The sequence below is a fragment of the Lampris incognitus genome, chromosome 3 (genome assembly GCF_029633865.1).
Source record: "Lampris incognitus isolate fLamInc1 chromosome 3, fLamInc1.hap2, whole genome shotgun sequence".
Lineage (NCBI taxonomy): Eukaryota > Metazoa > Chordata > Actinopteri > Lampriformes > Lampridae > Lampris > Lampris incognitus.
In genome coordinates this window covers 15988813-16015567 of record NC_079213.1, presented here as the reverse complement: position 1 = coordinate 16015567, position 26755 = coordinate 15988813, and the positions used below count along the sequence as shown (strand labels likewise).

The following is a 26755-nucleotide window of genomic DNA, read 5'->3' as shown; positions in this document are numbered from 1 at the left end:
CCTCCTCATGGCCACACACGGTAACTAGGTACCTTGCGGTCCCTGGCTAAACTGTAGGGGATCTCGGAGCTACAGTGGTCCCCAGAGGTCTAATGCGCAGGCCCATGTGAAGTGGATACGCCCTGGCATTGACCAACCACTGTCCCACTGCCTTGTGGGTAAGTGTAGGACGACAAAGGCTAGGGGAGCACACCCTGAGAGAAAAGCAACGTGCATGGCGGAGCACGATAGGCGGTCCTCTGACAGACTGGAGCTCCGGCAGCCTCCTGCAGCTGTGGAAGAGTGCTGGTCGTCTTGGGCCCCCCTTGCCACCAGATCCCACCCTCTCACAGTGAAGAAGTGCTGCTGGGACATGCGCACCCCCAGCGGCACTGTAAATAATCTCTTTGCGCAGGTATCCACCTCTGCCTCGGTGAGACCAGCAACCGGAATACTCTTTTGAACCAGCCCTCCCCAACAGATCCCTCGATCTTGGATGAACTACCTGTCCGCCCCACCATCCAAGACCTTGACCTTCCACCAACCTTTGAAGAGGTTCATTGTGCAGTTAGGTCGCTGAAAAATAACAAGACCCCTGGCCCTGACAGTATCCCTGCAGAGGTTTTTAAACAGGGAGGCTACCTCTGCAGCCGTGCACTTTTCCTGTTCATCTCACACGTATGGAAGAACGAAACTGTCCCTCAGCAGTGGAGGGATGCTAACATCATCTCCATATATAAAGGCAAAGGAGACAAGTCCCTCTGTGGCAACAGCCGTGGCATTTCACTACTGGCTGTTGCTGGAAAAGTCCTGGCCAAACTCATGTTACACAGGCTGGTAAAACACATCTCAGAGGAGCTGTTGCCTGAGTCACTGTGGGTTTAGGAGGAATAGGAGTACTGTGGACATGGTGTTCACAGCACGGCAACTTCAAGAGAAGTGTAGGGAGCAACACCAGAACCTCTTCATAGCCTTCATCGACCTGTCAAAGGCTTTCGACACAGTCAACAGGGACATCCTATGGAACATCCTCCTGAAGTTTGGCTGTCCACGAAAGTTTGTCAACATCCTTCAAAGATTTCATGTGGGGATAATGGCACATGTGACCATTGGAGGCCAGGAATCCGAGCCCTTCAGGGTGTACACCGGGGTACGTCAGGGGTGCATCCTTGCTCCAGTTCTCTTCAACATATTCCTCCTGTGTGTGACATTGCTGCTCCACAAGGAAATCAGGAAGGACAGTGGGGTTACTGTGGATTTCAGACTAGATGGAAACCTATTTAACATCCGTAGGCTCCAAGCGGTCACAAAAATGACATCTGAGCACATCATCGAGTTACAGTACGCAGATGACTGTGCAGTTGTGGCCCACACATCCGAGGCACTACAAGCTACCCTTGCAGCTGCTGCAAGGGCGTATGGTAGGCTGGGGCTCTCTATAAATGTGGCAAAGACTGAAGTAGTATGCCAGTGGGCATCTACTCCTCCATCTCATTCACCAACCTTCAACATCTCCGACAAACCACTTGCAACAGCGGAATCCTTCAAATACTTGGGCAGCTTCCTCTCTGACGACTGCAGCATCGACAGGGAGATGCAAAACCAGATTAAACAAGCGTCATCCTCTTTTGGAAGACTTAGAAGAAGGGTCTTTCAAAACAAAGACCTCAACCTCCACACCAAAATATCTGTCTAGTTGGCAGTTGTCATCACGACTCTCCTCTACAGCTGTGAGGCGTGGACCCTGTACAGCCACCACCTCAGGATGCTTGAGGCCTTCCACATCCGATGCCTACAATGCATCCTGAGGATAACCTTGCGTGACCGAGTGCCCCATACTGAAATACTCCGCAAGAACAACTGTATCAGCATGGAGGCTACCGTCACCCAGCACCAACTTCGATGGCTCGGTCACGTCATCAGGATGCCAAAGGAGCACTTACCGCGTAAAATGCTGTATGGCCAGCTACATCTTGGCCACCGCTTGGCAGGGGGCCAGAAAAACGGTACAAAGACCAGCTGAAGACCATCATAAAAAAGTGCAGCCTGAACCCGAGCCAGCTGGAAGACACTGCCGCTCAACGCTCCATCTGGCGGCAGCTCTGTCAACAAGGGGTGCAAAACCTCGAGAAGGACCGCGGTGATCGACGGACCAGAAGACGTCTGAAGAGACATGAAGCCAGTACCACACCTACACCCCCAGTCAGTGATTTCACCTGTTCTGTCTGCGGCAGACATTGTGGATCGCAGATTGGGCTTTACAGCCATAAGAAGACTCACAAGTGACAGAGGCAGGATTGTCATCATCGGACACGACGGACAACCTAAAGCAAAGCAAAGCAAGTGTGTGTGTGTGTCTGTGTGTGTGGTGGGGAGGGGTTGAGTTTTGCTCAGAGGCAGACATTGGCAGTGGAAAGATTTCTCCTCCATTACAACCTGAAAAGAGACAAACAGGAGAAGAGATAGGCGAAAGTTGATTAAAGGGGAGCCAGGCGAGAGTGTGTTTAGCATTCTCCCAGCAAGATGCAAACTACTTTCATGCTCCAGTTCGTCAAAGTGAGGGGGAGCCAGAGGGTAACTGGAGAGGAGACACAAGCAGGGGGGCATGCAGAGAGGGTGTTGTTGTCTGAGAGAGAGAGAGAGAGAGAGAGAGAGAGAGAAGAGAGAGAAGAGAGAGAGAGAGAGAGAGAGAGAGAGAGAGAGAGAGAGAGAGAGAGAGAGAGAGAGAGAGAGAGAGAGAGAGAGAGAGAGAGAGAGAGAGAGGCAGCCAGGTGATGAACAGACGAGAGGTGTGATTGAGAGAAGGAGTAGCAGGTGGACAGAAAGAGACAGGGAAAAATGATGGGGGGGTGGAGGAGTGATAGAGAGATGACGAGAGAATATGCCAGAGGGGTTATAAAGAAGAGAAAAGGAGGAGGAGGGAGTGTTGGGAGTCCTCCAAGTGGTTATCAAAATGAATAAGATCCCTTTTTTAAGAGTCTCAGAAAATTATGGTAAAATCACATTATTATGCACAGATGTTGACGATTATAGAAAAGTCGCTGTTTTGAAAGGACCCATTTGTTTTGTTTTTGTTTTTTTTTCCTGTTTTTGCTTTTCCCTTGGTGTCTCATTTTCAATGACTGTACCAAATATGGAGGCAAGGATAGCTGAACCTGTGCAATAGTTTGGCATGGAAACATAACTGTTTGTTTTAATAAGAAGTATATCGAAACACTAATATTTTATAACATCGCATATTACTTATGATTATTGGTTATTTATTAGAGTCAGTTTTGCTACTTTTGTCTTTTTAAATAAGTTCCCCCGAGTTCAGCCTTTCTCAGCCGATCTTTTTTTTCTTGTTTCTGTTACTCATGATATTACTTTACATTACATTACATTACAGTCATTTAGCCGACGCTTTTATCCAAAGCAACTTACAATAAGTGCATTTAACGTAGGAAATCAGGAGAACTACTAGTCATCAGAGGTCATAAGTGCATCTAAACAAGCATCTAACAGCAAAACCAGTGCTAAAGTAAAAGTGCAAGAAAGAGATTTTTTTTTTAAATGAGTGAATACAATAAGTGCTAAGAACAAGTAATAGGGTAGTAGTTCTTAAAGAGGTGAGTTTTCAACCTGCGCCGAAAGGTGGGCAGCGACTCCACTGACCTGACATCATTGGGGAGTTCATTCCACCACTGTGGGGCCAGGACAGAAAAGAGCCGTGACCGGGTCGATCGGCAGCAAGGGCTTCTGAGCGACGGGGCAACCAGGCGTCCCGAGGCAGCAGAGCGAAGTGGTCGGATGGGGGTGTAGGGCTTGACCATGGCCTGGAGATAGGAAGGAGCTGTTCCTTTCACTGCCCTGTAGGCTAACACCAGAGTCTTAAACTGGATGCGAGCAGCTACTGGGAGCCAGTGTAGGGACATGAGAAGGGGAGTTGTGTGGGAGAACTTAGGGCGGTTGAACACCAGATGAGTTGCAGCTTTCTGAAGAAGCTCCAGAGGTCTGATGGCTGACGTTGGGGCACCAGCAAGGAGGGAGTTGCCGTAGTCCAGCCGGGAGATGACCAGAGCCTGGATGAGCACCTGTGCCATCTCGTCGGTGAGGAATGGGCGAATCCTCCTGATGTTATGTATGATGTAAATCTGCAGGAGCGAGCAACCCATGCAACATTTTCAGCAAACGACAGTTGGTTGTCCAGGATCACACCGAGATTCCTCACAGTCCGAGTTGGCATCAACGCGGGGTTGTCAATGGTGATGGCCAGGTCTCGGTGTGGGCAACCTTTCCCCGGGAGGAACATCAGCTCTGTCTTGTCCAGACTGAGCTTCAGGTGTTGTGTCACCATCCACTCTGAGATGTCAGTCAAGCACGCAGCAATGCGTGTCTCTGCTTGTGTGTCAGAGGGAGGAAAGGACAAGATCAGCTGTGTGTCATCGGCATAGCAATGGTAAGAGAAGTCATGCGAGCGAATAACAGAACCCAGGGATGTCGTTCACAGGGAGAAAAGGAGAAGACCCAGAACCGAACCCTGTGGAACGCCTGTAGTCAGTCTGCGAGGCTCCGACACAGTTCCCCTCCATGTGACCTGGTAGGAAAGACCCGTCAGGTAGGTTGCAAACATTGAGAGTGCAGAGCCTGTGACACCCAGCCCCTCGAGGATAGAAAAGAGGATCTGGTTTTTCACTGTGTCGAACTCAGCTGGCAGGTCCAGGAGTATCAGGACAGAGGAGAGAGAGTTTGCTCTCGCAGAGTGCAGCGATTCTGTCACCGCAAGGAGGGCTGTCTCTGTCGAATGACCCACCTTGAACCCAGACTGGTTGGGGTCCAGGAGGTTGTTCTGGTGGAGATACAAAGAAAGTTGGTTAAAGACAGCACGTTTGAAAGTTTTGGATAGAAAGGGTAGAAGGGAAACTGGTATGTAATTTTTGATGTCAGAGGGGTTAAGTGATGGTTTCTTGAGAAGGGGGGGGCTCTAGCAGTCTTGAAGGCAGATGGAAAGCATCCTGCCTGGAGGGAGGTGTTGATGAGGTGGGTTGGATAAGGAAGGAGTTCGGGTGCTATAGACTGAAGAAGAGGGGAGGGGACCGGGTCAAGGGAACATGTGGTGGGGCAGCTGGATGTGATGAGGTTTAGAACCTCGTCGGGGGAGAGGGGAGCGAGGTGGGATAGGATGGGACATGGAGAGGTGAGGGAGGGTGCAGAGGATGGGATACTGCAAGCAGCACTAACCGGGTGGTGAGAAAAGGAGGATCTGATGTCATTTACCTTCTTGTCTAAGAAGTTAGCAAAGTCATCAGGGAGAAGGGAGGAAGTAGGAGGTGGAGGTGGGGGTTGAAGAAGTGTAGATAAGGTTTTAAAGAGTTTCCTAAGATTAGAGGCGGAGGATAGGATTTTAGAGTGATAGAATCCAGCTTTAGCCGCAGAAAGAGAGGAGGAGAAAGTGGAAAGAAGAGATTGGAAGTTGAGAAAGTCCTCTGGGAGTTTGCCTTTTCTCCATTTGCGCTCTATGATGTCATCACACGCTTATTTACATACAGCAAAATCAGATCAAACCATCAAAATATGAAACCCCGCCCACTCTTATTGCCAACTCTTGCTTTTACTTGTCGCCCAAATGTCAGCTCATGAATATTAATGAGGACTTGATCACTCCCTCACAGTTCTTGAGACAACTGAGAACAGTAATGGATAAATATTTTAAAAAACACGATGTTAGTCGTTTACAAAAACACAAAATGTTGCTGAATGTGTTATCATGATGTCTTCAAGGTTTTTAAAGGTGAAAAGTTTAATGTGGTTTTGGATTGGGTCCAGAGGCAAAGATTGTGTCATGGACTCCTGCCACTCCTTTTACAGCCCTGGTGCAGTTTATTTGTTGTTTCTTCCACTGCAAAAGTTTCTCTTCCATTCTGTTTTTGTTTTTTCTTGCTCCACTGTCTGTTAACTCCTCTTTTGTCACCTTTATTCCCCCTACTTCTCCTTTTCCCCTGTCGCACCCATCCTTGTCCATAAACACCTCTGCCTGTCTATCCACTGTCCAAAGCACTTCTCTTTTGACAGTTTTTTTAATCTCTTTCTCTAATCTCTAATCTCTTCTTCCCTCCTCTCCTCCCACCTCCCTTCCTCTGTTACCTCCTCACGTCAGCTGTAGGTGGCATGCAGGCATGTAAATTGGGACACAGATCAGCTGAATGCCCATTTCTGCTCCACGGCTGTCACACTCCTCCTTCACTCCTCCTTCACTCCTCCTTTCATCAACCTCGCTTCTCCACTCCTTGTCCTCATACATACATGTCTATCCACTTTTAACCTCCCTCCCTTTTTCTCTATCGATTCTCATCATTCCTCTTTCATTTCTGCTATCGCCTATCACCCTCTACCACCTGCTTACTCACTCTCTCTCTCTCTCTCTCTCTCTCTCTCTCTCTCTCTCTCTCTCTCTCTCTCTCTCTCTGTTTCACACACACACATTTTTCATCCTGCAGTATTCTTTCTCTTTCATCTCATTTTCCTCTCCTGCGTCACCTACACATCTCTCCTCTTCACCCTTCTCTATCTCTGCTCCTCTTTCCCCCGCTCCTTTTTTTGTGCTAGTTGTTTGATTATTCCATTGCCTTCAAGGCAGTGTTTATTAATAACACAGTGCTATTTGGACGCATGGACAGGAGGAGGGGCGACAGGGTGTGTTGGGTTGGGATTGGTAAAGGAAGAGGATTAGGAAGGCAGACGGGGAGAAGGGGACCAAAAAGGAGAGAGAGAGAGGTGGGGGGTATAATATTGCTGACAGTCATGGCAGAGATCAGCCTGTGCATTCTGCTGCATATTAACATGGAATATTCATTAAGTGGTGTCATAGGGGAGGGGACATGAATAAATAACAGTGTTAAAAGAAAAGGTATGGAGATGAGGTGAAAAGACAGGGATGCCAATATAATCGGCACAATTTGACAGCATTTCTTAACGATTTAGGAAAAGAGATGGTAACTATGCCATTTTGAATACTGGTGCAGTTACACTAGCATTAGCTATATGGATAACATGAATGATAATTTTGTGTGATTACGCTACAAAATGTTTCCACTACTACTAGCTGGATGAAAAAGACATGTTTGAAAGGGGTATAGAGAGAGCCGGCATCACAAATGCTGAATGTTTTAAAATCACGGATTTGCTCTTTGGCAATCTTTGTTTTGACCAAAATCCAAAAATCTCACATTAGAAGTAGAAAGGGACCACCCGAACTCCAATGTTCATACAGACAGTTAATGGAGAGGAGATGGCGAAAAAGTATTGTAAAGTGGAGTAACAGAGGAGGGAAGTGAGTCAAATAATAACTTCTACAAACAGACATATGGAGAGGAGATTGGCTAAATATGTTAAGTCCTGGATACACCTCCCTGGAATAGAGCTCTCCGTGTTTTAGGTTCATAAGCACCGCGAAATAAAATTAACTTCTCATTAACAATGCATGCACAGTATACAGTCCAGGTACAGTCTCTCTCTCTCTCTCTCTCTCTCTCTCTCTCTCTCTCTCTCTCCTCTCTTTCTCTCGCTCTCTCTCTCGCTCTCTCACACACACACACACACACACACACACACACACACACACACACACACACACACACACACACACACACACACTCTTTTATGCACAACACATGCACAGTATACAACCCAGGTACAAATTCTCTCGCTCTCTGTCTCTCTCTCACACACATATACACACATACACACACACTTTTATGCACATTCAGTAACACTACCAAGCATTTCTTTACATTCTCTATCTTCCTCACACACAAACGCACGCAGGATACATGGAGTTGCATATATCACACTCAGCTCACTCACACTAACTAACGCACACAAAACTTTTTTCACATGCATGCATAAACACAACAAAACATCTCTGCACACTCAATCACAAACAAACCCTCACAATGCACACACACACACACACACACACACCGCTTCCTGTTTTCTCATCTTTTTTCCTTCTGCTATTTTCCAATGCACATCGTCTTTTCTCTCTTTCCCTCCTTTTTTCTTCTCTCATTTCCACACCTCCCTCCTCCCACGCTCGCTCCCTCGTGTTTTTCCGCCCTGCCTGTTCCCTCCTTACCCTCCTGCCTCCTCGCTCCCTCTTCCGCTGTTTGTCACTAACTGCACACCCATGCCCTCTGTTCAAGCACCACCAACATATTTTCTTTCTCTTGCTCTCTCTCCCCCTTTCTTCTGTCCACTCCATCTTCTATCACCCTCTTCTGTGTCTTCACCTCCACCCTGGTCCCTTAGTCTATCGCTTTCCCTCATTCACTGCATGCCTGCCTGTTCATTTGTTCCCTCTCCTGCCACCTAATGGGTTATTGTTGCCATAGTAACAATGAGATGAGCAAGTGGGAGAGAAATAAAATATCTTCTATGGGCCTGTAAAGACAGACAGAGATAGCTGCAGTTTGTCTGTCTGTCTATCTATCTGTCTCTCATTCACCCCTCCCTGTCTCTCCTTCCACCTTTCACTTTATATCTCTTTCTCACTCACTCACTCTCTTACCTCTCACGTTTCTCATTCTCGCCATGTTTTGTCCAACCCCAATGGAGGCAAGCAGGAATCAGCTGAAAACTTTTGTTAACCTATTCATTTTGTCCGATCCCCCAAATTCCCGTCTTTACTTTCTTTAATCTTTCGCCTGCTCTTTATTTCTTTCTTTTAACTCCCAACATGAGGGGAGATGTGGTGACTTATATCACTGGCGCCATGTCTCACTTTGACCCTCTAGACCAGGGGTGGCCAGCCGTGTGCCATGGAGAGCCATGTGTATGCAGGTTTTTATTCCAGCCGTACTCCACACCAGGTGATTTCACTGATTAGCAAGCCTTCAACCAAAGAGGAAGGATGTATCAGTGAAATCACCTGGTGTGGAGTCGGGTTGGAATGAAAACCTGCATACACATGGCTCTTCATGGCACATGGTTAGCCACCGCTGCTCTAGAGCTTAAAGAACTAGCCAATATTGTTGAGCAGCTCAGGTCCTCCACCTGCTGCTTGGATCCTCTCCCTACCACATTTTTAAAACTGTTTATAATTGCTTAACAGCTGAGGTAAAAATGATTAACTACTCTCTTCAGTGAGGTATATTTCCTGCAGCACTTAAAACAGCTGTCATTAAACCACTTCAGAAGAAGAGAAGCCTTGATGCAACAGTTATTGCCAGCTAGGGGTGTCTGGGTGGCGTGGTGGTCTGTTCCGTTGCCTACCAACACCAGGGATCGCCAGCTTGAATCCCCGTGTTACCTCCGGCTTGGTTGGGCGTCCCTACAGACACAATTGGCTGTGTCAGTTGAGGCAGTTCTTTGTGTCTATTGGAAACTTATGTGTGGAGTACCCCAAGGTTCGATTCTTGGACCATTACTATTTAATCTCAATATGCTGCCACTCACACATTTTATACAGAAGCACAAAATAAATTACCATACAGAAACAATCCATCCATCTATTATCCAAACCGCTTATCCCGCTGTCAGGGTTGTGGGGATGCTGGAACCAATCCCAGCAGTCATTGGGTGGCAGGCGGGGAGATGCCCTGGACTGGCCTGTATTTTCTCCATACAGCAACACAAAATAGATTACCATAATTATGCAGATGATTCACAACTGTACATATCCCAATCTCACAATGACCTAGATCCCATACATTCCCCAGCTCAGTGTATTGATGATATTAAACTATGGATGTCAGAGAACTTTTTACAATTGAACAAAGACAAAACAGAAATACTAATTTTTGGTGCAAAGAATCAGAGACCGAGAATTGCAGCTGATCTAATTCTCTGTCTCTGGAGTACAAAAGTAAAGCTAGAAATCTCGGTGTAATCATAGACGGCAATCTAAATTTTAAGAGTCATGCCAATTGTTTCACTAAATCAGCCTTCTACCATCTTAAAAACATTTCAAAACTAGGGGGCTTTCTATGGAAATCAGACTGAGAAATTAATCCATGGATTTATAACCAGTAGACTAGACTGGTCTATTCACCAGTCTCCCAAAATCAGTTGTGCGGCAACTACAGTTAATTCAAAATGTAGCTGCAGGATTCCTCAGCGGAACTAAAAAGTATGAACACATTACACCTGGTTCCTCATCAATACTAGAATCTATTTTAAAAATCAGTTGCTTGTATGCAAAGCTCTAAATGGCCTTGCACCTCAGTATAAAAAAGACATGCTAATTAGATACAAACCAGCAAGAACTCTCAGGTCCAAAGGCAGTGGTCTTTTAACAATCCTTCATACTAACTCTAAAGCAGGGGAAGCTGCATTTTGTCTTTACGCCCCAAGTAGATGGAACGCCCTGTTTGAGGACCTGAAAGAGGCCTCCCCCACACTGGACACTTTTAAAAGCAGGTTAAAAAAAATCCTACTTTCCACAACAGCCTATGGCTAGGTTCTTGGTTTGTGTGTGTGTGTGTGTGTGTGTGTGTGTGTGTGAGAGAGAGAGAGAGTGTGTTTTGTCTAGTTAGATATAATTTGCATATTCTGCACTGATTCCAGTATAGCTGCACTAGCAGCTGTTGATTATTTTTTGCATTTTTATGATTGTGTTGTGATTGTATTGTCACTTTATGTAAAGCACATTGTGTTGCCCTGTGTATGAAATGTGCTTGATAAATAACGTTTGACTTGACTTAGTTACTTGTGCATTAGGTGTAATCCGCTGCTGTTCTCTTGTAGTCCAGCCTATAAGATAAAGCTGAAACAGAGGAGTCAGAAAGACTTGTTTAAAGCTGCTACAGGGCGTTTTAACCAATTATAAGTCTCGGTTTCTTTCTGATACCTCTATATGACCAAAATAAACAGATAAGACCAATGCTTGTCTCCGGGTCAGCTTACCAGCAAAATCTGACAAAAAGATTTACAGCACACAAACAAGACACATAGCCACAGTTAGAGATACATTACCTCATCTGTGTTTGTCTTGCACTTGTTTTTCCAAAACACCACTTCATCTCTCACTCTTCTATCCACAATAACTGCATCCGCTACCACATGGTGAGTGGAGATCTTGGTGACAAGGGGCAATGCTTATGGGAATCGAAGTTATTCTTCCATGAAACACAATCACTTTTGTCCACAGGGGCGAGCGAAGTCAACAAAATCCAGAACTTCTCATAGCAGCTCTAATTTACTCTGGAAAAAAAAAAAAAAAAACAGGGCAGGGATTTGGGATAAGTAAATTCTTCTTCAGATATGAAAAGCTTATTTTATAAAGCACGATGCCACCTATAGCAAAACAATATTCCTCCGTGCTCGGTGGATTGGTGCATTTGTTCATGAATCTCTTTGAGGAAAGATGCTTCAGTGCCATGAAAACCAATTTTGGTTTTTATCTGGTGACATGGATGGAAAAGCCCATGCCGGGGATCGCTGAAGAGGCTTTCTGTGTTTCATTGCTCCCTTCAGGGAGCGTTCCTGTGATGGACTTCTGAATGACTGATATAGATGAGGTATTTGTGTCTGACACCTTTCTGTCTGTCATGTCCAGAAGATTTCAGAGGAGTTGTATTTCTCCTGAAGGCTTTCACACCAGAGATTGTGACCTATCAGCACCGTACCATCCCCCTTTTTGATAATACGAATTACATTTGTATCCATTGTAGAAAACCCACTATTTTCTTTTCTTTTTGGATTATTCCCCCTTTTTCTCCCCAATTGTACTTGGCCAATTACCCCATTCTTCTGAGCTGTCCCGGTCGCTGCTCCGCCCCCTCTGCCAATCCGGAGAGGGCTGCAGACTACCACATGCCTTTTCTGATACATGTGGAGTCACCAGCCGCTTCTTTTCACCTGACAGTGAAGAGTTTCACCAGGGGGACGTAGCGCGTGGGAGGATCACGCTATTCCCCCTCCCCCCTGAACAGGTGCCCTGACCAACCAGAGGAGGCGCTAGTGCAGCGACCAGGACACCTACCCACATCTGGCCTTCCCACCCGCAGACACAGCCAATTGTATCTGTAGGGACGCCCGACCAGAAAACCCAGTATTAACTGCAAGTTTGCTCCACTACCATGGGTCAAACATTAGTTGGGAGACGGAGAACAATGGCAAGTGTCCTAATGAGACAAACAGCAGAACCCATTTAACCCTCTACTGCTGTGGACAACCAGCACCACTTTGTTGTTTAAGTGGATGGGGGAGAATGGGAGTCTTGGCATCACAACACCAAACATCACCAAACACATACAGGAGTGTTGTACTTTCTAAACTGGGAGACTGTGAATTTGGTAAACCGTGCCCCTTCATCTGTATACCTTTGTTCAAGACTAAGGTTGCTCCACCCCACTCTAAAAAAAAAAAAGAAGAAAAAAAGCTACCTGACAAAAAAGAGGACAGTTTTGTTTTTCTTTCCAGTTGTGACCTGTAGGTGATGTTGTCAGATGATGAGTGTTTACAATGTAGGAGGCCTCGATTTGTTTGCAAACATGATGATGATGATTTATTTCAAACATGCAAATAAGCCGGATATAATGTACAAATAAGCCACTGCCAATAATTTGAAGTAATCAACAAATCCACACATCAGACGCAGTGAACAAATCTCCGTATGCGTCAGATTATTTGTTACATGTTTGAAAATGATAAGCATGAGGTCAAAAATGCACAACACCATAGCCAGATTTGCAAAAGTTGCTTGGAGGCTGAATTATGCCCAGTTGAGTTTGATGGGATTTCCAGAGAAGGTGATGGAACTTTAATATTTTTGTTTGGTGATTTAAGCTTAATAGGTAACTTTTAAAATCATGTTTGAACGAGAGAGAGGACAGCAGAATGGTGAGGATGCAAGGAGTAGAGGTGACGAAGGGGGTGAGTTTAAATACTTGGGATTGACTGTTGAAAGTAACAGGGAATGCGGAATAGGGGTGAAGAAGAGAGTACAGGCAGGGTGCGGTGGGTGGATAAGAGTGTCAGGAGTCAGACAGAAGGGTACCAGCAAGAGTTAAAGGGAAGGTTTACAAGGTGGTTGTGAGACCAGCGATGTTATATGGTTTTGAGACAGTGGCACTGATGAAAAGACAGGAGGTGGAGTTGGAGGTGGTAGAGTTGAAGATGCTAAGATTTTCATTGGGAGTGACGAAGATGGACAGGATTAGGAACAAGTATATTAGAAGGACAGCTCAGGTTGGAAGGTTTGGAGGCAAAGCAAGAGAGGGAATATTGAGATGGTTTTGACATGTGTGGAGGAGAGATGCTGGGTATATTGGGAGAAGAATGCTAAATATGGAGCTGCCAGGGAAGAGGAAAAGAGGAAGGCCAAAGAGGAGGTTTATGGATGTGGTAAGGGAGGACATGCAGGTGGCTGGTATGACAGAGGAAGATGCAGAAGACAGGAAGAGCTGGAAATGCTGTGGCGACCCCTAACGGGAGAAGCTGAAAGTAGTAGAAGTAGTAGTAGGTCCCAGACGATTCGTGTGGAGTGTCCACCCATTGAAGTGAGGACTCTAGCAGACCATCTGAAATGGGACCTGTCAGCCCAGTCTCACAGACAAAACATTGGTATGCAAGGTATTGTAGCGAATTCAGGGGGGCAGCTCGGGAATCGCCGCACCCGGGACGCGAACCCATATCTCTTGCACTGCGGGCGTCAACGTTAACCAGTCGACTAAAGGGTCCGACCCATTAGCCAAGGGCTACCGACCCTATTCATCTGTGATTGTTTCATTGCCCCCTTCCTTCGGGATTCGCGTCCCCGCAAATCGCCACAGCCAGAACGCGAACCTGGGGCTCCCGCACCGCAAGCGACTATGTTAACCGCTCGACTAAAGGGTCCGACCCGTTAGCCAAGGGCTACTGAGCCTATTCATCCGTGATCGTTACAGTTTTTACAGGTCAAAAAATGTGTTGATTGCCAGCATATGAGTGAAGACGCAGCTGAAGATATCGACTGAGACCAACTTCTAACCCCGATGTACAGTCAACGTGGATAGTAACGCTTGGCATCCCAGATCCTTACCCTTACCTTAACCACACCAAACCCATACCAAAACATAACCTAATAGCTAAACTTACTTAACCATCTCTAGTAAAGTGGGTGATCAGAGCGGATGTCCTGAACAATGTCCTCTTTCATTGATATGTTGAAATGCATGTTATGCATGTGAGGAAATGTGATTTGACATGTTGACATGTAGGGTCATGAGGCCCAGATATTTTTTATAATTAAGTTTCCTTTATTAATCCACTTGGGAAAATTAGTTTACTACAAATGAACCCGTCCTAGCTGTGATCTCTGCGGCTAGGAGCGGTGGGCTGCCGCCGTCATGCTGCGCCCGGGGACCAACTCCAGTTCTTTTCCCATTGCCTTGCTCAGGGGCACAGACAGGATTATTAACCCTAACATGCATGTCTTTTTGATGGTGGGGGAAACCGGAGCACCCGGAGAAAACCCACCACAGACATGGGGAGAGCATGCAAACTCCGCACAGAGGACGACCTGGGATGACCCCCCAAGGTTGCACAACCCCGGGGTTCGAACCACGACATTCTTGCTGTGAGGCGACAGTGGTAACTACTGCGCCACCGTACCGCCCTTTTTAATTTTCTTAACGTTTATTTTCCATTTTAGATTTACCTTTATTTTGGTCATTAAGTGGCGTAGTCGTGTCTGGCACCGTGAGTCTAGTTGAGATGCATCATATGCATGTGACAGAAGGTTGACAATTAATGTTTTGAGAACTACAAAAATGCTGTATACAAACGTTGGTCGCACTTTATTTTATGGTACACTAACAAGACGTAACAAGCCGTAGTTTATATCGGTACCATGCTTTGTAAAATATGACTTGTTACGTCATGTTAGTGTACCATAAAATAGTGAAACCCAAATGTTGGGATCGGCACAGTTAGATCTCAAACAGTTGGATGCAAAAATAGGAATGCTGATGCAACGGAAAGGAGTTGTCCCATCGTTCCTACCTTTCTTCTTTCTTTCACATTTTCTTTTTTTTGGTTTGCAGCATCTCGCAGACTCATTCACACAAACAAACACAAACACACACACACACACACACACACACACACGCACACACACACACACACAGAAGAATACCCATTATCCCATTCATGTGTTTTCACCGTTGCAATCTTCCATGTGTTCAGTGTTGTGTCAGTAAATGTCACAGCCGGCTATGGCAGCACCCTGCTCCACAGGTGGACACACAACAGAAAGAGCAGACACGTACACATGAAACAACACAGTCTGTACACCGGAGGCATGGTGCCTCTGTCTGGTGCTCGCCGTCACTTCCTCTCTCACAAATAACAACTGTGTACACACACACACACACGTGGTTGCCCATTTTCTCTGTTTCTGTTGGTCTCTCTCTCTTGCTGTTGGTATCTCTCTGTTGGTCTCTCTTTCTCTCTCTCTGTTGGTCTCTCTCTCCTGTTGGTCTTGGTCTCTCTCTCTTGATGTTGGTCTCTCTCTGTTGGTCTCTCTTTCTCTCTCTGTTGGTCTCTTTCTTTCTGTTGGTCTCTCTCTCCTTCTGTTTGTCTTGGTCTCTCTCTTGATGTTGGTCTCTCTCTGTTGGTCTCTATCCTTCTGTTGGTCTCTCTCTGTTGGTCTCGCTCTCTGTTGATCTCTTCTCTGTTGGTCTCTTTTGCTCTCTCTCTGTTGGTCTCTTTCTCTCTCTTTGTTGGTCTCTCTCTCCTTCTGTTGGTCTTGGTCTCTCTCGATGTTGGTCTCTCTCTGTTGGTCTCTATCTTTCTGTTGGTCTCTTCTCTGTTGGTCTCTATCCTTCTGTTGGTCTCTCTCTGTTGGTCTCTTCTCTGTTGGTCTCTTTCGCTCTCTCTCTGTTGGTCTCTTTCTCTCTCTTTGTTGGTCTCTCTCCTTCTGTTGGTCTTGGTCTCTCTGGTCTCTATCCTGTTGGTCTCTCTGTTGGTCTCTCTCTCTGTTGGTCTCTCTTTCTCTCTGTTGGTCTCTCACTCTCTCTGTTTGTCTCTCTTTCTCCATTTGTCTCTCGTTCTCTCTCCCTGTTGGTCTCTCTTTCTCTCTCTCTGTTGGTTTCTCTCTGTCTCTCTGTTGGTCTCTCTCTCTCTCTCTCTCTCTCTCTCTCTCTCTCTCTCTCTCTCTCTCTCTCGCTCACACACACTCACACAAAACCCTACACTAGTTATGAAAAGAGAGTAGCTTGTAAGTCCATTTGCTAAAAGGTCAGTTTCTCTCCATTAGCTTGGTGCCATCTGTCTGGACGCATAAACTATGCTGTTAACTTCATAAACAATCCATAAAAACATGAGTATGTCTACAAATAACAACCGCTGAATAACAATGAGCCGAGCAGAGAAAAGTCAATACATAACACTGCATTGCATAGCATAGCGTGTTTTTCCGAGCGGCAGTTGTACATGTACAGTGGATATAAAAAGTCTACACACCCCTGTTAAAATGGCAGGTTTTTGTGCTTCAACAATCTATTAGTTTAAGGGTGTGCACACTTATACAACGAGGATATTGTAAGTTTATTTTTATTTTTTCTGCTAAAATATTTCTGATTGTTTTTCACTTTATCTTTATAGGTTGCAATTTAAAAAAAAGTGGAAAAGGTTTTGACATGATTTATCTTGGTTTGTTTCTTTTTTTAATTCACAAAAACCTGCCATTTAACAAGGGTGTGTAGGCTTCTTTTATCCACTGTATGTTTATGGCCAGTGTGTTTGCTTGTTGTTCTTGTGTGTTTCTGAGAAGGTCCATTATTTTTTCTTTAATCATTTGTTTGTGTAGGCAGCACGGTGGCTCAGTGGTTAGCATGGTTACCTCACAGCAAGAAGGTTCTGGGTTCGAGCCCCGGGGTAGTCCAACCATGGGGGTCGTCCCGGTTCGTCCTCTGTGTGTTGTTTGCATGTTCTCCCCGTGTCTGTGTGGGTTTACTCCTGGTGCTCCGGTTTCCTCCCACAGTCCAAAGACATGTAGGTCATGTGACTCGGTCGTGTGTGTGTGTGTGTGTGTGTGTGTGTGTGTGTGTGTGTGTGTGTGTGTGTGTGTGTGTGTGTGTGTGTGTGTGTGTGTGTGTGTGTGTGTATATATATATATTGGCCCTCTGTGATGGCCTGGTGACCTGTCCAGGGTGTCTCCCCGCCTGCTGCCCAATGACTGCTGGGATAGGCTCCAGCATCCTCTAAACCCTGAGAGCAGGATAAGCGGTTCGGATAATGAATGAATGAATGTGTTTGTGTACGTGTGTGCAGTTATGTTGACGTACTTCCATAATTCATCCATGCATTTGACTGTAACTTCTTAATTCTCTCTCTTTGTTTTTCTTCCTCTTTCTGACACTCCCTCTCTGTCTCTCTCTCTGTGTTGTACATTTCTCTGTCTCTCCTTCTCCTCTCTCTGTTCCTAACCCATCTGTATCTCTCTCTCTCTCTCTCTCTTGCTCTGTCTTACTCTCTTTCTTTTCCCCTTATTTTGTACTCAAACAGGTGACATTTAATTAGATGTGCCACAGCAGAATGCTAACGGAGCACTGTGTGACAGAGGGAACTAGCTAGGCGCTGCACAACGGGGGGTAGAGGCGAGAAGAGAGGGAGGAGGAGGAGGAGAGATAGTTTGTGTGTGTGTGTGTGGTGGGGGGGCCGAATATATAAGGTTTATTTGAAAGTTGGGACAGGGCAGCTCGTTCACATTAGCAAAGAGGAGAGCAGGGCGACAAGAGAAACCAAACCACTGAGCCTAAAATTTGAGTGAAAACCGCCGGAAACGTCAGAGATGAATTTATTAGCGGTCCGCCACACAGGCAAAGATGAGCAGAGGCAAAACATGACCTAAATCTCCATCCAATTTTTAAATATGTTTCAAGCGAATGATTGAATATAAAGAAAAAATCATGCACATCATAGGATAACCTGGGTCTTCTTTTTGCAGTGTTTTTTTTCTTTTTTAAATCTTGTGGATTTTTCCCACTTTTTCTCCGTAGTTGTATATGGCCAATTACCCCACTCTTCCGAGTTGTTCCGGTTGCTGCTCCACCCCTTCTGCTAATCCGGGGAGGGCTGCAGACTACCACATGCCTCCTCCGATACATGTGGAGTCACCAGCCTCTTCTTTTTGTCTGACAGTGAGGAGTTTCACCAGGGGGATGTAGCACATGGGAAGATCACGCTATTCCCCCCAGTTGCCCCTCTCCCCCCGAACAGGCGCCCTGACTGACCAGAGGAGGCGCTCGTGCAGTGACCAGGACCCATACCTACATCCGGCTTCCCACCCGCAGACACGGCCAATTGTGTCTGTAGGGACGCCCGACCAAACCGGAAGTAACACAGGGATTTCATCTGGCGATCCCTGTGTTGGTAGGCAACGGAAGAGACTGCTACACTACCCGGCCGCCCCCATTTTTGTAGTGTTTGACATCGTACATATCGATTACTGTATTATTTTACACAATGGCTTCATTTTGGAGATTTGGACATGGGGGACCACTGCTGGACAGTGGACACAGCTCTACAGCACCATCTTACCAGTCAACTGAACACGAGCATTAAATCCTCTACACCAAAACAATTAACCCTTAGTGCCTCAGTTAAATTGTATAAATGATTTCCCATTATCCATGACTTCTGAACTACACTGGCCAGTTAGTTTATCGACGGTTATCTACAACCCACAGTAAGTACAGGCTGGTCATTCCTGCAAGTTGAGCCAGGAATTGGCTCCGCAAAGTTGACTGACCACTCAAAATCATTGGCTGCAGAAGTGAGGAGCAAGGAGTGTTGGTGACGTCTAGTCAAAAAATATTAGGATGAAGAGGGTGAATGAACTGTGAAAGATGGAGTTGGGAGGGGGGTGATGGCAGCAACAGATAAAAATGTGCCTCTGAATAAAAATAATTTAATGAGTCAGCACACTCGCAAAACAAAGTGCCATAAGTCAATAAATTCATATTTGCCCCGTTAGCCTTTTTTTGTTTTTTCTTACAAGTCACAGGGGCTGTTTTTTGAAGGAAAGTAAGAAATCACAAATATCCAGAGATTAGATGTAGTGCCTCCATTCTGTGCATAGCTTTCTCTCTAAATTACCTTCACTTCTGGAAAAAAAGAAAAGGCGGAAAACAATGCAGGGGCAACTCTTTAGGAAATTATTAAATGGGAGTTTTCAAGGGCATTTTCCAGGGCTTTTGATATACAAGACATCCATTGCTCACAGCTCATATTGTTATTCAGCATTAACTGAATAACATGACAGAGGGTGGCTGTGATTTGTTTCTTGCAACAATTGCTGACGTAATTGCGTCCTAGAAAGGGGAGCGACACTAAAAGAAAAGGCAATACTCTGCCCTGGCTGAATGTTGAACGTAGGAAATTCATGAAAGGTAGAGACCAACTGCTTAAAAAAATATTTGACAGACCAACAAAAATTCGCCTCAGCGAGAAACAAAATAAGACAGACTATACGAAAGGTCAAGGCAAACATTTTTTGGGACATTATTGAAGGCACAAAGGGAATGGGAAAAAAAATTGGCGAAATATTAAATTAATCAGCAGACAAAACAAACGGAACAAAGAATTAGTACTCTAAATTAATAAAGTATTCGTGAAAAATACAATCAAGCACGCTACCAGACTCGATACTGTAACGATCACGGATGAATAGGCTCACTTAGCCCTTGGCTAACAGGTTGGACCCTTTAGTCGACTGGTTAACGTTGTCGCTTGCGGAGTGGGGGACACGGGTTCGCGTCCCGGTTGTGACGGTCCAGCCGGGCTGCCCCCCGATTTCGCTACATTGGTGTCAGAAGTGGGATATGCGCGGACGCGCTTTCCCGAAGAAGGAGGAGGAGGGGGGGTAGTGTAACGTGCGTGGATAAGCGACAACGTCAACCAGTCGACTGAAGGGTCCGACCCGTTCGCCAAGGGCTAAGCGAGCCTATTCATCCTTGATCGTTACAATACTATTTTTTTCTTAATTCTCGTGGGCGTTGCCTCCAACTGTTTTTTTTCTTTGCTATCGAAAATACGTAGCAATAAATGGGGCGATTGGTCTTGTCTCCCCACTTGTATGGAAATGTCTGGATCAACTCATTTAGGCATTCAAAGGTGAAACAATTCTAGTCAAGAAGTAGCCCAAAGCATGCAGCTAGCTCAACATATGAGCTTGTGAGCAACATCTGGGGAGGAGCCTGCAATAACCTCGGAGAATGACAGGCTCTCAGCTAAAACACGTGTTTTTACACTATAACTTGCTGCGTTGTGTACGATGGCGCTCTTAAATTCTCTGTGTAAACTCGCCATTTTTTTTAATCTCCTTTGTCTGAATCTCTGAGCGTGTCGCAGTACAAAAAAAATCTACAAAAGCAAGCTCCAGAAAAACTCTCCACAAAACCAGCCAATCCATGAGCTCCACGGTTATCTGCCACGACACGCTGAACGGTGCCTTTGACAAATGTTCCTGGATGATCGTCGAACACGCCCTGCTCTTCTGAAGTGACAAGGTCATGCAAAAGTAGCTCAAATATTTTCTGATAACCAAAGGTCTTCACGTCACCAGTTTTACATACATAGCAATGCAAGATAAATTGAGGAGAGTGATGAATAATAAACACTTTATTTATACAGCACTTTTCAAAACAAAAAAAACAGTTTAAAAGTTATACAATTGGGAAAGAACTATAAAAGCAAGGGGAGCTGCAAATGAGGAACAGTAAAATAAATACAATAAAACAATAAAAGACTACCAGATGGCAAATTTCCCAGAATCCAGTAAACAGAATAAACTTTATGTTTTTGCGCGATGTTCCTAACAGAGTACAAATTTAAAAATCATCGACATAAAGGCATAAAGACATTTTTAACTCCCCACCAGAGAGAAATTTATTGTTTAGAAAGTGATGACCATTGTGATAAGATCAGTACTTAGTAAATGTATGTTTGCATGGCTAACAACAACTTCACTGAGTATATCCTTATGTTTGAGCAACTGCTGTAAGGATGTCAGCATGAGAACATACTGGAAACTCTGATTTGTTTGTAGTTGATTTTGATTTTATTCACACAAATAACAAAGCAGTGAAAACACAACAAAACAAAACAAGAACGAGGTGCAGGTGAGATTTAAAAAACAAAAAACAGGGGGCGTCCGGGTGGCGTGGCAGTCTATTCCATTGCCTACCAACACGGGGATCGCCAGTTTGAATCCCCGTGTTACTTCCAGCTTGGTCAAGCATCCCTACAGACACAATTGGCCGTGTCTGCGGGAGGGAAGCCGGATGTGGGTATGTGTCTTGGTTGCTGCACTAGCTTCCTCTGGTCAGTCGGGGCGCCTGTTGGGGGGGGCGGCTGGAGGGAATAGCGTGATTCTCCCATGCACTACATTCCCCTGGGGAAACTCCTCATTGTCAGGTGAAAAGAAGCGGCTGGTGACTCAACGTGTATCGGAGGAGTTATGTGATAGTCTGCAGCCCTCCCCGGATCAGCAGAGGGGGTGGAGCAGTGACCAGGACAGCTTGGAAGAGTGAGGTAATTGGCAGGATACAACTGGGGAGAAAAAAAGGGGGGGAAGCCAAAAAAAAAAGCCTTAGGGGCTTATAAAAGGAGTCTCACCTCAATGAGCATTATGAGCAAATACAAAAGTATGTTAGCCACAAAATTACAGAAGCAAGCAAACAAAATAAAAAAGCGAACATGAATTAAGCAGAAGTATAAAATATTTCAGTGAGAGTGTGTGCGTTTGTGTGCATACGTGCATTTGTAGTGTGTACATGCGCGCACATTCGGTCAACCCATTACGAGAGAGAGAGAGAGAGGTCAATCCATAGTTTTCATGTGACGTCACAGTCATATTGGAACGCCCACCTGGCGGGCAAAACATTTCCCAAGCGGCAGCATTATTGACCCATCCAGAACGAAAATACTAACTGTCTGTATTGTAAGCTTTCATCCTGGTGGCAGTGTAAGGAGAGGGATTCTCCACAAGATATAGTATGTAAACATCACCAAATTGCAGCTCTGACAAGGACTTCGCTGTTTTTAGAGATTGAAATACTGCGGTGGGTGCTGTATATGGATTGTGAAATACTGCGGTGGGTGCTGTATATGGATTGCAAGTGCCCAAAACTTGTAGTTTGTTAATATATCTTTGTTTTTCTTCTTTCGTAAGGTGACCCAAATAGTCGTTGTTTGGAACAGCTGGAAAATTGACAGGTCTGTGCTGCTGCTCTCCAGAGTTTCCACTGTTGGCCGCCATGCTGGAACTCTATTTTGCCACTGTCACGTGATTGAAAACTATGGAGTATAGTCAAATATGATCAGGTCGGATAGTTTTAATATGTGTACTGGATCAATCAAGTTAAAAATGTTCCCGATAATACTGGCTGAGTTTGAAAGAAGTAGTTAGCAGGCTATCCTTTTCTATAGTTTTTAACAAAGGGTTAAACTAAGTTAATGCACTACTGTTATTTAATGACTGAAGAGTCTATAGAGGCTGTGATTTTTAAAGGTACCTAAATTTACTTGGTTTGAAATAGGCACAGTGGCATAATTCATTAAATAATGCAATTCTGTTAGCACATCATCAATTGCTATGCTTGGGACATGAAAATAGTTTTCCAATTTTAGTAAAAGAGATGCAAATTTCAGCTCTAATGTTTTTGACAAGCCCTGTGCTGTGTCAAAATCATCTGCAATGCTGCTTGCAGCAATATCTCATTGTCTGTTATCTAAGCTGCCATCAGCTGAATTTGGAGTTGGAGTTTCACTTCTGTGGGAGGAAACCAGAGCTCGTGGTGGCATGTAACATGTAAGTCAGGTGAATCGGAGATGCTAAATTGCCCCTTGGTGTGAATGTGTGCATGAATGTGTCTGTCTGTGATGGACTGGCGACCTGTCCAGGGTGTTTTCCCACCTTCCGCCCAGTGAGCCCTGGGGTAGGCTCCAGCACCCCACAACCCTAATTAGCATAAGCGGCTTGGAAAATGAATGAACGATGAGTGTCACTTCTTTTTACAATGCCCAGTTTAAAATCTTGAAGACTATATGGATTGTGCTACTTGTTTGCATGTGACTTAAACATGCCGTAAACATTTGTCTGGAAAGAACAGCCTTCAAACATACAATGTACAGTCTCGTGTCTCTGAAGATGCTTGTTGATGTGAAAAAAATACTCTTGTTCTGAACGTGCTTCACTGCATGCCCAAAAATTGCATTTAAAGGTAGCCAAACTCACAGGATTTTTGCACAGTTTGATTTGCATGTAATCCACTTAAATGGTTATGAAGAGCGTTCCATGTTTTAAAAATGCAAGGGTAATCAGAATGGATATGGGTGATGGCAGCCAAAATGACCATGAGACAACCTGTAGTGCTTTAATAATTAAGACCTCGATGACACTTCTGTTCCGCAATCTCTGCACCGCCACATTGAAGTCTCTGCAAAAAAAAGAAAAGAAAGTGGAGAGGATTTCGTCAGTAAAATATGCATAGTCCTTAATTATGTAAAAGTGCAAAACTGTCTTTGGTCCATATGCCATGACATTAAATTGAATCATTAATCCCATTTCCACAAAATAACTAAGAAGGCCTCATTTTATTATGAGGAAAGCTTGCTTCCAAAAGTCAAACATCTTGAAGAATGACTTGTGTTTGCCATCATTTTATTAAAAGGTTGTGAAAGCAGAATTCAGAATGTTATATTTTATTAATTGATTTTTACCATATATTACTTAAATAGTGTTTGATTTTTGGCTAAGACTGTAATGGGTAAGTTAAAAAGCAGCAATAGCACCCCAGGAGACCCGTCTGTTAAACTCCTGAAGTTTTCAGGCGACACAACCATCATTGTCCTTATCCAGCATGGTGACGAGTCTGCATATAGACGGGAGGTGGATCAGCTGGCCCTCTGGTGCAACCATAACAACCTGGAGCTGAACACGCTCAAAACTGTTGAGATGACAGTGGACTTCAGGAGGAGCCCCCCAACACTGCCCCCCCCCACACACACACACCATACTCAACAGCACAGTGTCTACAGTGAAAACCTACAGATGTCTGGGTCTACAATCTCTCAGGGCCTAAGTTGGGCATCCAACATAGACAGAATTATCAAAAAGGCCCAGCAGAGGATGTACTCTCTCTGCCAGGTCAAGAAGTCCAACCTGCCTCAGGAACTGTTGATTCTGTTCTACACTGCAGTAATCCAGTCTGTCCTCTACACATCCATCACTGTCTGGTTTGGATCAGCCACCAAACAGGTCAGGGACAGACAACAACAGACAGTTAAGTCTGCAGAGAAAATCATTCGTGCCAACCTGCCCTCCATTCAGGACTTATACACCTCTAGAGTCAGGAAACGGCAGGCAACATCAATGCAGACCCATCACACCCTGATCATAACCTGTTCCAATTCCTCCCCTCTGGTAGGCGCTACAGAGCACTGTACCCTAAAACAACCAGATATAAAAACAGTTTCTTTCTGCAGGCTATCATTCAAATTAATGCTTAACACTGTCAATAAATCCAACCAATTTGTATATACTGTACTGTACATTGCACATATACTGGTATGCTCTGTCATGTACATCTACCTCAGTTATGTATGTAAGTAGCCTTGCTAACATCTATTTCAGCATCTCTAATATATATTCTCTGCACCATTGCACTTAATCACCTCTTATTTCGCCTGTATGTCAAGCCTTCTGTATATATCTGAAGATTGTTGTGTTGTACTTTGAGTGGCTGTTGCAGCTAGAAAAGTGTTATATAAAATGAAACTTGATTGATTGATTGATTGATTGTAGTGTAGCTGTTCTATGTTAAGTACACTGAGAGAGCCATGAAACTGGAGTCAAATTCCATCTATGTGCAAACCTACATGGCCAATAAACATGATTTTGATTCTGAATTTGAACATGAAAACTCCTATATTTTCAAAAGTAGGATACGTAAGGAAAAACATATAAAATGCAACCATTTAGTGAGAGTCTGGAACCCTGCATTGCAAAATATTAAACTGTCTCGTGTTACTGAAATTAAATCTAAAGTATCTTTAATTAAAACATAGCCTAATTGACTTCCTCTCCTTTCCAGACGGCAGCCCAGTTCCAGGAGTGCATCCAGTCTTCCAGTATGGACGCCAAGCTGCAACCTCTGAAGGACCTGGCCAACTCCTCCAGGGACATCACCTTCGCCCAGGAGTTCATCAACCTGGACAGCATCTCCCTGCTCACGCAGATGGTGGAGAGTGGAACCAAGTAAGTTGGCCGCCTGTCTCTCTCTCGTCTCTTTCTCCATAGTCATTCTCTTCTTCTGCCTGTCCCCACCCATCCTCCTCTTCCTCTGGTGTATTTCTCTCTCTCCCTGATGAAATGGACGGAAGCAGTGAGGTGAGAGCAGAAAGATGAATCTCTTCCTTTTTAGTCCCCTGATCTTCAGCACTTCCTGTTATATTCATGTGGCTCTGGAAGTGGAGGTTTGGGCATGGAATTTAAGACCCGCCCACATTAAGAAAATACAATTCAAGCCTGAACCTGGGCGGCAAGGTGGCACAGTGGTTAGCACGGTCACCTCACAGCAAGAAGGCCCTGGGTTCGACCCCTGAGGTAGTCCAACCTTGGGGGTTGTCCCAAGGCGTCCTCTGTGTGGAGTTTGCATGTTCTCCCCATGTCTTCATGTGTTTCCTCTGGGTGCTCCGGTTTCCTCCCACAGTCCAGAGACATGTAGGTCAGGTGAATCGGCCGTACTGAATTGACCCTAGATATGAATGTGTGTGTGTGTGTGTGATGGACTGGCAGCCTGTCCAGGGTGTCTCCCCGCCTGCCGCCCAATGGGATAGGCTCCAGCATCCCCGTGACCTCAGTTGGGATAAGCGGCTTGGATAATGTATGTATGTATGTATGTATGTATGTATGTATGTATGTATGTATGTATGTATGTATGTATGTATGTATGTATGTATGTACGTACGTATGTACAGTGGTGTGAAAAAGTGTTTGCCCCCTTCCTGATTTCTTATTTTTTTGCATGTTTGTCACACTTAAATGTTTCAGATCATCAAACAAATTTAAATATTAGACAAAGATAACACAAGTAAACACAAAATGCAGTTTTTAAATGAAGGTTTTTATTATTAAGGGAAAAAAAATCCAAAGCTATATGGCCCTGTGTGAAAAAGTGATTGCCCCCTAAACCTAATAACTGGTTGGGCCACCCTTAGCAGCAACAACTGCAATCAAGCGTTTGCGATAACTGGCAATGAGTCTTTTACAGCGCTGTGGAGGAATTTTGGCCCACTCATCTTTGCAGAATTGTTGTAATTCAGCCACATTGGAGGGTTTTCGAGCATGAACCACCTTTTTAAGTTCATGCCACAGCATCTGAATCGGATTCAGGTCAGGACTTTGACTAGGCCACTCCAAAGTCTTCATTTTGTTTCTCTTAAGCCATTCAGAGGTGGACTTGCTGGTGTGTTTTGGATCATTGTCCTGCTGCAGAACCCAAGTGCGCTTCAGCTTGAGGTCACGAACAGATGGCCGGACATTCTCCTTCAGGATTTTTTGGTAGACAGCAGAATTCATGGTTCCATTTACCACAGCAAGTCTTCCAGGTCCTGAAGCAGCAAAACAGCCCCAGACCCTCACACTACCACCACCAAATTTTACTGTTGGTATGATGTTCCTTTTCTGAAATGTTGTGTTACTTTTACGCCAGATGTAATGGGACACACACCTTCCAAAAAGTTCAACTTTTGTCTCGTCAGTCCACAGAGTATTTTCCCAAAAGTCTTGGGGATCATCAAGATGTTTTCT

At 44.9% G+C, this 26755-nt stretch overlaps 1 protein-coding gene across 1 annotated transcript; it reads right to left on the bottom strand.

Moving 5' to 3' along the window:
• Window positions 1–6357: 6357 nt before the first annotated feature.
• Window positions 6358–25241, bottom strand: LOC130109674 (genetic suppressor element 1-like). Its single transcript, XM_056276671.1, has 2 exons — window positions 25133–25241; window positions 6358–6440 (listed from the first exon to the last, which is right to left on the bottom strand). Exons 1-2 carry the CDS (start codon window positions 25239–25241, stop codon window positions 6358–6360), a joined length of 192 nt encoding a protein of 63 aa, XP_056132646.1.
• Window positions 25242–26755: the final 1514 nt, after the last annotated feature.

Excerpts from the sequence above, each read along its gene's own strand:
- LOC130109674 (XM_056276671.1), bottom strand. The coding sequence starts at position 25,241 with ATGGAGAAAGAGACGAGAGAGAGACAGGCGGCCAACTTACTTGGTTCC. Across the intron at positions 6,441-25,132 it reads TGATGAACTCCTGGGCGAAG|TGTGTGTGTGTGAAACAGAG; the intron begins GTGATGTCCCTG and ends CAGGATGAAAAA.